This window comes from Mesoplodon bidens (genome assembly GCF_964165515.1).
Source record: "Mesoplodon bidens genome assembly, chromosome: 18".
NCBI classification, from domain to species: Eukaryota; Metazoa; Chordata; class Mammalia; order Artiodactyla; family Ziphiidae; genus Mesoplodon; species Mesoplodon bidens.
The window spans coordinates 13965085-13978116 of record NC_138175.1 but is presented as its reverse complement, the minus strand read 5'-3'; the positions used below and the strand labels follow the sequence as shown (position 1 = coordinate 13978116).

The window sequence follows — 13032 nt, the reverse complement described above, 5'->3', positions numbered from 1 at the left end:
GCCCTCTGCTCCCTGGTCCCCGACTTGGGGTGACCCGCGCCGCCCTCCCCCGCAGGTGAACGTGTACGGGTTCGGGGCCGACAGCCGGGGCAACTGGCACCACTACTGGGAGAATAACCGGTACGCGGGCGAGTTCCGGAAGACGGGCGTGCATGACGCCGACTTCGAGGCCCACATCATCGACATGCTGGCCAAGGCCAGCAAGATCGAGGTCTACCGAGGGAACTGAGCCAGACCCAGCCGTGACTCTTCCGGCCCTACCGCGAGGCGCCGGGGAGCGCTCCAGCCGGGACTCAGGGTCAGCCCGGGGGTGGTGGCCTAAGCGCGGGCGCGGCGCCCTATTGGGCGTCAGCAGGCAATCGGGAGCGACGCCGCCGCAGTTGGACCAATCATGCTTCAGTCTAGCGAGCGCCGGCTATCCTCCGCCAATCACGAGACTCGGCGCTGCCTGGGCCTAGCATCAATCAGCGCTGCCACCGGCCGGAGCCTCTGTTTCTCCCAGCCAATCATGCGACTCAAGGAGAACTTCCGGCGCTGGGGCCCGTCTCCTCCAATCAATGGCCTTCGGAGGCGGGCCGGCGGCCGATCAATCCCCACTCCCGTATGCTTTTGGGTAGGATTTTATCGATAGTTCACGCTTTCAAAGTTTGTTCCGGCCCCAAGAAGTACTTTCCTCAGGCTCGGCCGGAGGCGGCTCAGTCGCCGGCCGGCCTGACCCCGCAGGGGGCGCGGAGGAGGAAACGGTGGGGAAGGTGCGGGACAGTAGCGGCCCGGCCTCCCCTTCCCGGGGGTCCCTCATGGCCTCGGGGCGGGCGGAGGGGCGTTCGCGGAGGCTTGCGGGTGGTCGGCGGGTGGTCAGGTGGTTTCCAAGGAGCGCGTTTTTCCCCAGGGGAAAAGTTAGAGCCCTCCCAAACCGCTCTGGACCTCCGAGAGAACTAGACCCTACATTTCCTTTATTGGTCAGGCGCAGATGGGTGAGTGCAAACCCACCAAAGAAATGCGGTGAGAATCCAGAGGGTACGTGGGTCCCCTCCTCCTGCCTCCTCCCCTCCCGCCTTTGGCCACCCTATGGAATGGCCTTTCTGACCATGGCATTTAGTGTCTCACCAGAAAACTAGAATTGTTTTCACGTCTTGCTGGGGGCGGAATTCGCTTAGGGCTTAACTCTGGAGCACAGGTGTAAGAATAGGGCAGGAGACAAGGAAGCCCCGTCACATCAGATGTAAGGTACACTCACGAGTACCCTCGGTCCCTGTTGTTCGCCCACAACCTTTTTAAAGTGTCTCTCCCTAGGCCCTGGGCCCCCTCACCAGCCTACTTGTTGCTCTGGGGGAAAAAAAAAATCAAAACTTGCCCTGTGATTGGGGCACTGCTGCTCCCTGCCCTTCCCCCTTTGTCTGGCTTTAGGGAGAGGGAGCAACACGTAGGAAAGAAGGCTGGAGATGCTTTGGGCTCATGATTTAGCTAACCTGAAGTTACTAGGGGTGGCTGGCCAACAGATTCTTTGCAAATAGTAAGCTGGCCATGCAAATAGCTGGGGAGGAGTAGACTTGCCCCTGCATGCCTCCTCCCCTGCCCACACATCCCTTCCCCCTTGCTCACCTGCTGCCTTTTTCCTCTAACCCACTTTCCATTTCCAGCTCTAGAAGGGCTGCGAAGCTAACAACCAGAGGTTACAGCTGGAAGCTACTTGCATGACTGAACCCAGCTTAAGTCCCTAGAGGAGGCTGCTGAAGGTGTTCTCACCTTTCAAGGTTGGGGAAGTGAAAGGGCTTCTGTGAAGCTTCCAAACCACTAAAAGGATCCCCCTTCCCAACAGTGACGAACACAAAAAGCACCCTTTTTTCTTGGTGAGTTGATACCACCCGGCAGCCTCCTGGCCATTGGTGTAGTTCCTGCAGCTGGCTGGGGGAACAGTAGCCAGCGGGGGAGTGTATTAGAGGGTATGGGCAGGGCACTGGGCACCCCCAAAAGTTAATATATTGAGAACTTAGCTTGAGTCTGTCCCTTCCCAATTCCAGAAGTAGGAGGAGTAAAGAATGCGGGTGGGTTAGGGGGGCCTTTAGCGGAACGCCTCTCTCACCACCTCCCGCTGTCATTGTAGAGTCAAGGTACCAGGTATTCTTGCCAGTCTCATCTCAGTGCTTCCTGAAGAGGCTCTTTTGAGTGTTTCAAAGATGAAAAAACAATGCAATATGCCAAACAGTATTGAGCAGAATAATTTATTTCTTTTCTGTTCCTTTTTCTCCTTTTGTTTGGATTTTGTTTTGTTTAAAACATTAATAAATCCCCATTCTGGAAGAGGTAGGTCCCAGCATCCGGCCCAGATCTTCTTTTCTACAACAATTATTTAAACAAATGTTGTTTTATTTTCTGCCCTTTCTCTTTCTGAATTAAAAAGAGCAAAGAAACTATATAGTCGTTTGTTTGTTCTGAAATGTGTTTGCTGGTGAAAAGGTGTATCTGTCAGTGGGAAGTTGTGATCACGTAATGGCTAAGACTGTTGTGGGTGGATGTGAAGAGGGGAGGGCACGACTCCCACCCTTTCCTTATACGTGAGGCTTCCCAACCCCCAGCTGCCAGCTATGCCTTCTGGGAAGGTGGCCTTCACCACTGTCCTTCAGGGCCCCTGAGTCGATCAGCAGGGCAGACACTGTCCACTGCAAGGCGCCAGCACAGCATGCAGATCCAGCAGGCACCAAGATGGGGCTTTTCCCCCCTCCTTTTCCAGGTTCTGTGGAACTTACCATGATGCCATAGGTGTGGGTTGGCAGGGAATTGGCAGAATGGTAGGAGCTGGTGCCACAGGGCTCTGTGGTAACTGCCTGTGCTGTTAACTGGGCTGTCTGGACCCACTCAAGCCCACTTCCATCATGCAACGGAATGCCACTGAATGTACAATTTCATAGTCTGGTGGATCAGATAATGTGGGCCTCACGATGGACCTCTCTTAGAGTCTGTAGTCACTTGGTGTCCTGCAATCCAGTTTCTGTCAATGCTCAAGAGCAAGCCCAGAGTTGCTTTTCAAATGGAGAATACTTTTTGGTGGAGGAGGGCGTAGGTCTTTTTCTAAAACCCTAGGACTCTGGGCTGTAATTCTCTTATTTGGAGTTACCATAGGCTGCATATGACATCTCTCTTTGCCACAGACACTCTCCAATAGCATTTGGTTGGCTGAGTGCTAAGGTCCAGCGTCCAGATGACGTGCACATAGCCTGGGCTTCCGAGAACTGTTTCTTATCTGGGCCCCAGTCTTATGGGTTGTGGGTCACCACACTTTGTGGGAGCAGCACTCCAGATGTTGTACCTGTTACCTCCAGAATCAGGAGTCTCACCAAATCATGTGTCTTTTTTTTTTTTTTTTTAATGTTGGCCAAGGACTGTGTTGCTTTGATTCAGCAAAGATATCACATCTGGAACCATAGGTTAGCATTGCCACTTGTTTACCTTTGCAATAAGCTACTGTCATTCTCCATGATTCAGATGGTGAGTGAATGAACCGAGGAAGAAGTCACCCACCCTTCCATAGCTCAGTTTGGATGGCAGCACCAATCTCTGCAAATCCTGCTGGAATGTGGTATTGAGTTTGACTTACCATGTTGGAGATAGTTCCAGGAACTTCTATTAGGCCCATCCCATCATAATCACCTTCCCTCCACGGGTCTGGTTGTCAATACAGTGATTTTGCCAGGTAGTAAATATCTCTCTTTCCTTTTGAAACTAAGGAAATTACCTTAAAATGGGTCTGTGGTCTCATTGGACCCACCATTAAATGGACTTGGACCAGAGCTCCATCTATCATTAGGCAGAGTAAGCTCCAACTCTCATAATAAGGTGGACTACGTTGGCATGTGGGTCTCAGAGCCAGTGTCTGATAACTCCTGATGGTCTGGGTATTTTCCTTTCCCCAGTGCACTGTCACTCCAGGAAATAGGTTCCTCTGGAAAAGCTTGGGGGATGAGCCACACTACATACCTGCTACATCAGAGAATAGTTCCTCAAAGGACCCTGAGATCGCCTTGAAAAAGACTCCAGGCCTGTGACCTGATTTGGTCTGGGAACTGGGTAAGAAGCCAAAAATTCCCATCACTGTGACTCAGGTTTCTTCTCGGCACTCCTAGAATGTTCCCTCCCATACACATCAAGCTGTACCTTAGTAGGCTGCCCAGCATCTGTTTTACTTCTGGGGACCTTAATGGTCGATTAACTGTTGTCCCAAATGTTTATAGGTCAGAACTCTAATTGCCAAACTGGATTGTTGTGGTAAATGTGCCTCCCTGTGTCAGGTGGGGAGGCACGGCTTTCTCGTCTTTGTCAGACTGAGATCCATTCTTTTCTGACCCTCACATAACAGCCACCAGAATTCTTTAAAGATGGTGCCCCAATCACTACTACATTAAAAAAATTTTTTATTGAAGTATAGTTGATTTACAATATTGTGTTAATTTCTGCTATACAGCAAAGTGATTCAGTTATACATATATATTCTTTTTTTAACATTTTTTGTTTTTTGGCTGCTTTTGGGTCTTTGTTACTGTGCATGGGCTTTCTTTAGTTGCAGTGAGCGGGGGCTACTCTTCATTGCGGTGCACGGGCTTCTCATTGCGGAGCATGGGCTCTAGGCACATGGGCTCAGTAGTTGTGGCACACTTGCTTAGTTGCTCCGTGGCATGTGGGATCTTCCCGGACCAGGGCTTGAACCTGTGTCCCCTGCATTGGCAGGCGGATTCTCAACCACTACGACACCAGGGAAGCCCTACATATATATTCTTGTTCATATTCTTTTCCATTATGATTTATCACAGGATATTGAATATAGTTCCCTGTACTATACAGTAGGACCTTGTTGTTTATCCATTCTATATATATAATAGTTCGTACCTGCTAATCCCGAACTCCCAATCCTTCCTTCCTCGCACCCCACCTCCCCCTTGGCAACCACAAGTCTGTTCTCTACGTCTGTGAGTCTGTTTCTGTTTCGTAGATATGTTCATTTTTGTCACATTGTAGCTTCCACATATAAGTGATATCATACGGTATATGTCTTGCTCTTTCTGATTTACTTCACTTAGTATGATAATCTCTAGTTGCATCCATGTTGCTGCAAATGGCATTTCATTCTTTTTCGTGGCTGAGTAATATTCCACTGTATGTACCACATTTTCTTTATCCATTCATCTGTCGATGGAGATTCAGGTTGTTTCCAGGTCTTGGCTATTGTCAATAGTGCTGCTCTGAAGCATAGAGGTGCATGACTAATACATTTTTTTTTTAAAGACATTGTTTTGAAATGATGGGGGTTTTTTAAATTTTTGTTTTTTGGCTGCATTGGGTCTTCGTTGCTGCATGTGGGCTTTCTCTAGTTGTGGCAAGTGGGCGCTACTCTTCGTTGCAGTGCACAGCCTTCTCATTGCAGTGGCTTCTCGTTGCAGAGCATGGGCTCTAGAGCGTGCGGGCTTCAGTAGTTGTGGCATGTGGGCTCAGTAGTTGCAGCATGCAGGCTCTAGAGTGCAGACTCAGTAGTTGTGGCTCACGGGCTCTAGAGCACAGGCTCAGTAGTTGTGGCGCATGGGCTTAGTTACTCTGTGGCATGTGGGATCTTCCCGGACCAGGTATCGAACCCGTGTCGCCTGCATTGGCAGGTGGATTCTCAACCACTGCGCCACCAGGGAAGTCCCCCGACTAATACATTTTTTGTTTGTTTGTTTTGTTTTGTTTTGTTTGCGGTTCGCGGGCCTCTCACTGTTGTGGCCTCTCCCGTTGCGGAGCACAGGCTCCGGACGCGCAGGCTCAGCGGCCATGGCTCACGGGCCCAGCCGCTCCGCGGCATGCGGGATCCTCCCGCACTGGGGCACGAACCTCTGTCCCCTGCATTGGCAGGTGGACTCTCAACCACTGTGCCACCAGGGAAGCCCCTGACTAATACATTTTTAAATTAATTTTTTAAAACTATTTTTGTTGTGGGATATAATGCATAAACAGAAAAGAGCATAAGAATAAATGTACAAAAATATATAGCTTCATGAATTATTATTTTTTAAAAGCTCCATAATGGACATTTATTTCGTAAAGCAAAGATGGAATATTATATAATACATATAGATTATAGATTATAAATAGATAGAATTATATAATTCCTGTGGTAAAGGAAAAGCAATTTCCACTGGCATTTGGATATCAAAATGGACTGAAGAAAAAAGAGGTGACTGAACATGTTATATGGAAGAACTGGAAAAGCTAGAATTTTATTTTTCCAGCTTTATTGAGATACAATTGACATAGAAATTTATATATGTATGTAAGGTATACACATAATGATTTTATGTGTGTGTATATTGCAAAATGATTACCACAATAAGATTAGTTAACACATCACATCATATAGTTAAAATATTTGTGTGTGTGATGAGAACTTTCAATATCTACTCTCTTAGCAACTTTCAAACATACAGTAAAATATTGTTAACTATAATCACCACACTGTACATTACATCCCCAGAGCTTATTTATCTTGTAACTAGAAGTTTATACCTTTTGACCACCTTCACCCGTTCCCCCACCCTGGCAAGCACCAATCTGCTCTCTGTTTCTGTGAATTTAGTTTTTTTAGGTTCCATGTAAAAGTGAGACCATACAGTATTTGTCTTTCTCCATCTGACTTATTTCAGTTAGCATAATGCCCTCAGTGTCCATCCATGTTGTTGCAAAAGGCAGGATTTCCTTTTTTATGGCTGAATATTTCATTGTGTATATGTGCACGACATTTTCTTTATTAATTCATGTGTTGATGGACATTTAGATTATTTCCATGTCTTGGCTATTGTAAATAATGCTGCAGTGAACATGGGGGTGTAGATGTCTCTTCAAGACAGTGATTTTATTCTTTTGGATGTGTACCCAGAAGTGGAATTGTCGGATCATATGGTAGTTCTATATGCACATGCAAAAGAATGAAACTGGACCCCTATCTCACACCACTCAAAAAAATTAACTCCAAATGGATTAGACTTAAATGTAAAACCTGAAACCAAAATATATAAAGAACTCATATAACTCAATAGCAAAAAAACCCCAATCTGATTAAAAAATAGGCAGATATGAATATCTCCAATGAAGACATACAGATGGTCACCAGGTACATGAAAAGATATGCAACATCATTAATCATCAGGGAAATGCAAATCAAAGCCATAATGAGATATCACCACACTCCTGTTAGAACAGCTGTTATCAGAAAGACAAGAGATAACAAGCGCCGGTGAGGATGTGGAACAAAGGGAACCCTTGTGCCCTGTTGGGGGAAATTGAAATTGATGCAGCCACTATGAAAAACAGTATGGCGGTTCCTTAATTTAAGATGAACACTCATGTAGCCACCACTCAGGTTGTGCAAGCACCCCAGAGGCCTCCCTGTTCCATCTTCCTTGCCAAGCACAGCCCCCTTCCTTCCCCTGAAGGTGACCACCACCCTGTCAAGTGACATTCCATATTCACTTGAGTATTTCTGGATACTCAATTCTCTTTCATTAGTCTGATTACCTAGACCCAAGTCTGCATGGAAATTTGGTTTATAATAGAGATGGTCTCTCAAATCACTTAGGAAAAGATGATTATTTAAATAAATTTTATTGGGATAACTAGATAACCATCTGGAAAAAGATGAAATTAGATCCATAGCCTAAACCATTCACCAAAATGCCAAGTGAACAGAGCTAAATGTTAAAAATAAAACCCTAAAAGTAGTAGTTCTTTGATATATTCAAACAGAATATTATCAGCTTTGTAGCTGGTTTTTGGATTGGAATTTTTTTCATGCTCTATATAGTTCCCTGTATTACTAAACATTGGAGATTTTTCATTCATTTTTCTGTGTGTTCTAAACATTTTGTTAAATTCCCTCTTCCAATGTAACTGCTTCCATTTTATTTGTCCATGTGAGTTTATACCTTTTTCCTTCCTTCCCTATAAATTCAGTGAGCTCTTGGAAAGGAAAGTTAGGTAAGTGTGGTGTTTAATCACATACTAGCAGACACCTTTTTCTTCCTCTGTTTTCCTCTGTCTCCACAGAGCTGATTTTTTGTGGTTGTTTATTTAACCCTTCTCTGTCATGATGCAGGCTTTTAAAATAATTGGGAATTGGAAATTGTTCTCTCCTCTGAAATAGTGGATCAAGAAGCTGCTTGGGAATTTTGTGTACCTAGATGGAGCGTATCTATGATCTGGGTTGACCTTAGGGTGACGGGACAGGGAACCAGCCGTTCCAAGGCAGGGAGGGTGGTCAGGATAAGCTAGGTTGTGCTACAGTAACAAACACCCTTCAAACTCGCAGTGGCTTAAAACAACAAAATTTGTTTCTCACTCAAGCCACTTTTCCATCACGGGCTGTGCTCATCATGGTCACTCTGGGACCCAGACAGAAAGGAGTGCCGTCTGTGGTGGATCTGTTGTTTCAGGGCCAGGAAAAGAATATCTGGTGAGCCACAGGCTGACTCTGAATGCTTCTGTCAAGAAGTTCACATTTCCTTGATGTCAGAGAAGTCCCACGTCCATGCCTCAGGCTAGCAGGGATGCGTGTTCCTCTGGAAGAGGCACCATGTTTGAGTGAGCAGTAATACAGTCTGAACACAGAGGGCTCTTTGGAGAGAAACATTTCGATTTATGGCCTGACCAGGGGTGGTGGATACACACTTGGCTGGCACTCTGGCTGGATGCTAGAGGAAGGGCAGGAAGCAATTAAATATTTTACCCATCAGAGGAATGAACGGCTGAGGGCTGCCATTCAGCAGTCAAGGAACTGCTGCCTGTGACATATTTGGCAAAGTAGGAAAACATCATTCCTGGCTTGGTGAGGGGAAGGGTGAAATCCTAAAACACTTTAAAAAATCAAATTATTCCTTTCTGAGTGAATTAGGAATCAATGCTCCTTGTCACTACCCTTCCAGAAAAATCACAGCTTCTGCGGTGAGTTTGTCTGTGTGACAACTAACGCACAAAAATGCAAGATGGCCCCTCCCCTTACACTTGCTGAACTGTGGGTATCAGGACCAGCCTGCTCCCCGTGAATATAGAAACAACACCTTTCATCTAACAGCTGTTTCTGCTCCTGAGAATAATACAGGCTCTTTCTGGCAACATGGCTTCTCTCCAGGGAGAAGGCTTGGTGACGTAGAAAGAACATATGGTGTCTGCATTCAGAAGGATCTGAGTTCAATCCTTCTATTGCTATGAGGTAACTTTGCCTTTTCTTTCTATAAACTTAAAACTGTTCTTAAAAAATCAATTCTATTAAAAAAAAAAAAAACCCACTCTTTTCAATGGAAAGAGTCAGGAGAAAGTGTCCAGAAGAGCCAACCAATCAGAAACATCCAGTTTAGAGTTTATGGGAGCAAGAAATAGTTTTATTGTGTGAATCTACTGAAATTCGGTTGTGTTCTTATTCTTGTCCTTGAAGTGAGAGTATAATTAGGATTTAAAATCTAGGATTCCCATTTATTGAGTTTATTTCAATGACTAACTTTCTCATTTCTAAAATTTCTAATCTTGTTTTATTTCTGCCCAGTGGTATGCTGGTAAACTGTCTCTGAAAACAAACTAAAACCCCTGATTTATAGTGTTGCTGATTTCTGTGGTATAAATATTCCCAGCACAGCCAGTTTCAATCTGCCAGTGATTTACCAGCCAGCTTGTGTGAGTTTCAGCACACCACTGTTCTGTCCAAATTTACTTCATAGTTTCTTGCTCTTTTCAGTGAAATGTAATCATTTCGCTTTCTCTTTGAGCATCCAAACATACTCTAAGCGTTTTATGAGGCCATTCCATAAAATAAATTTTATTTGGGGTGAATTTGATACCTTTTTTTTAAGTATAGTTGATTTACAATATTAGTTTCAGGTGTACAACACAGTGATTCAATGTTTTTATAGATCATACTCCATTTAAAGTATTTCCCTGTGCTGTACGATATATCCTGGCTGCTTATTTATGTTATACCTAGTAGTTTGTATCTCTTAATCCCATACCCCTATCTTGCCCCTCCCCACCCTCCCTCTATTGTTTGCGTCTTTCTTTGCATTCAATTTCTTCTCTCCCCACAATCCACAGGTGGGTTTGCTTTTTAAAAATTATTTATTTATTTATTTTGGCTGCATTGGGTCTTCGTTGCTGCGTGCAGGCTTTCTCTAGTTGCAGCGAGCCGGGGCTACTCTTCGTTGCGGTGAGCAGGCTTCTCATTGTGGTGGCTTCTCTTGTTGCAGAGCACGGGCTCTAGGCGCGCAGGCTCAGTAGTTGTGGCTTGCGGGCTCTAGACCACAGGCTCAGTAGTTGTGGCTCACGGACTTAGTTGCTCCGCGGCATGTGGGATCCTCCCGGACCAGGGCTCGAACCCGTGTACCCTGCATTGGCAGGCGGATTCTTAATCGCTGTGCCACCAGGGAAGCCCCACAGGTGGATTTAGCAATTGGCTCCATCCAGCTCCCCGCCCCTCTCTCCCTTATTCTAGAGCCAAGTGTGCTGATTCAGTGAGATCAGAGGATATCAGACCAGGCAGGCAGTTGACAGGATGGTGTGGGTTACCGGTTGCAGGGGGATCCGCATCCTCCTGTCTTCTTTCTGGGCCTGCGTCTTGATGAAAGTCTCTGTCCAGCTGGTGTGCAGGCGAAGCTCCAATCCAGCGCCCTCCAAGCGACGAGGCTGCCTTGAGTTCTGGTCTTGTGTGCAGCGCTTCGCTTCCCGGCCCCTCTGCTGAGCGGGACCTAACAGCCTGCAGCTGCTCGGTCCCCGGACGGGAGCCCAGCAAGCTTTGGCTTCAGCCCTGCTCGCAGCTTTGCATTTTTCCCCATTACTGGTCCACAGAAGTATTCATCTTGTTTTTCAGGTCAGGCGATGTTTTGTTTTCTAGTTTTACCTTTTCTGTATCACTATTGTGTTTTGGGGTCAAAGTGGGTGTCGCTTATCTGGAATGCTGGCACTGCACACGACCTCCTCTCCCTCTTTGCCTGTCTCCCGAGCACCCCTCGCACTGCTTCCTCTCTACCCCACCTCGCCTTGTCCCGGCCTCTCTGGAAACTTGCTCCACTTCTCGCTCCCACTTTTCTTCTCAGAACCCCTTCCCGCACCAGTGGCTTGCATGCGCCCCCGACACACCTGCAGTCACCGTACCTGCTGCACCCCCAGGACAATCAATCTCACTTTCTCTCACACCCGATCCCAGCTGGACCCTGTCGCTCAGTCTTGGCTCCAGCCCACACACCTACTCACCCGCAGGTAACCGTAATCGCTCACAGCAAATCAGGCAGGCAAAACGACACTTCAAAACCTACAAAAACATGAGTAAATAATTTATAATACTGAGATGAGGAAAAGTTTTCTAGCCATGGCATGAAATCCAGATTTCTTAATAATGAAGTCTGAGCAATATTAAACTTTTTGTTGTTGTTGTTTAACATCTTTATTGGAGTGTAATTGCTTTACAATGGTTAGTTTCTGCTGTATAACAAAGTGAATCAGCTATACATATGCATATAACCCCGTTATCTCCTCCCTCTTGCGTCTCCCTCCCACCCTCCCTATCCCACTCCTCTAGGTGGTCACATAGCACGGAGCTGATCTCTCTGTGCTATGCTGCTGCTTCCCACTAGCTGTTTTACATTTGGTACTGTATGTATGTCCATGCCACTCTCTCATTTTGTCCCAGCTTACCCTTCTCCCTCCCCGTGTCCTTAATTCCATTCTCCACATCTGCGTCTTTATTCCTGTCCTGCCCCTAGGTTCTTCAGAATTGAATTTTTTTTGTTTAGATTCCATATATATGTGTTAGCATACAGTATTTCTTTTTCTCTTTCTGACTTATCTCACTCTGTGTGACAGACTCTAGGCCCATCCACCTCACTACAGGTAACTCAATTTCGTTTCTTTTTATGGCTGAGTAATATGCCACTGTATATATGTGCCACATCTTTATCCATTCATCTGTCGATGGACACTTAGGTTGCTTCCATGTCCTGCCTATTGTAAATAGTGCTGCAGTGAACATTGTGGTACATGACTCTTTGAATTATGGTTTTCTCCGGGCATATGCCCAGTAATGCGATTGCTGGGTCGTATGGTAGTTCTTTTAGTTTTTTTAAGGAACCTCCATACTGTTCTCCATAGTGGCTGCATCAGTTTACATTACCACCAACAGTGCAAGAGGGTTCCCTTTTCTCCACACCCTCTCCAGCATTTATTGTTTATAGACTTTTTAATGATGGCCATTCTGACCAATATTAAACTTTTGTGCAGTATTAAGAAAAAATGATTTTGTAAAGACAAACTTTTGTAAAGACAAACAAAAAGGAAAACGTCCACTACTCAAGACAGTCTAATTTTCCTAAAATAGAAAGGTGGCTAAAATTCAATGAAGACTAACAAGCCAGTAGCAAAATGGTGAGATAGGAATGGGCAACACGCCAAAACAGAAAATACAAATACCAATAAACTGAAAATTTGCCAAACATCACTAAATTTAAAAAAAAAAGCAGTTATATAATCTATTTTTGCTACTCAGACTGGCAATTTTAAAAATTGATAATAGAGGGGGTTGGTAAGCACGTACTAGGTATCTTTGTTATCACTGCAGTAACAAAAAGTGGTAAAAACTTCTCAGCAGGCTATATTAACAATGTGTTAAAATGTTAAGGGTCCCCACTCTGACCCAACAACTCTACTTCCAGGTATACATCCTGAGTGAGTCTCAGCTGGGCTCAGAGAGGAGCGGGACTGGTATTTTCACCGTGGGCAGCAACACAGTGGAAGCCCCCATGTGCCTATCACTAGGAGCCATGATGTAATGCTGGGGCAGCTACACACTGGAAATATGCTTGTTGAGAGTGAGGCACATCCATGTCACATGTCCAAGATACACGGGTAAGTGAAAAGGCAGGTTGCACAAGAGCGTGAGTAGAATGTTCATTTTTGTAAAAGAAAAGTGGGGTGATATATGCAAACAGAAGGCAATATACTGAATGTTCACCAAGCTGCTAGCAATGGTGATCC

At 45.6% G+C, this 13032-nt stretch overlaps 1 protein-coding gene and 1 long non-coding RNA gene across 6 annotated transcripts in view; both read left to right on the top strand.

Moving 5' to 3' along the window:
- ST3GAL2 (ST3 beta-galactoside alpha-2,3-sialyltransferase 2) overlaps positions 1–2414 on the top strand; it is a 43602-nt gene extending 41188 nt beyond the window's left edge. For all 5 annotated transcript variants that reach the window (XM_081215473.1, XM_081215470.1, XM_081215471.1 and 2 more), the window contains one exon: positions 56–2414. In XM_081215473.1, coding sequence (XP_081071599.1) covers positions 56–229 — 174 coding nt within the window. In that variant the 3' untranslated portion in view covers positions 230–2414. The remainder of the gene's footprint in view (positions 1–55) is intronic.
- A 285-nt stretch (positions 2415–2699) lies between these two features.
- Positions 2700–12994, top strand: LOC308605440. The gene is made up of 3 exons (XR_014013689.1): positions 2700–3577; positions 3912–4065; positions 12711–12994. It is a non-coding gene; the product is annotated as an uncharacterized lncRNA (long non-coding RNA).
- The last annotated feature ends 38 nt before the right edge of the window (positions 12995–13032 follow it).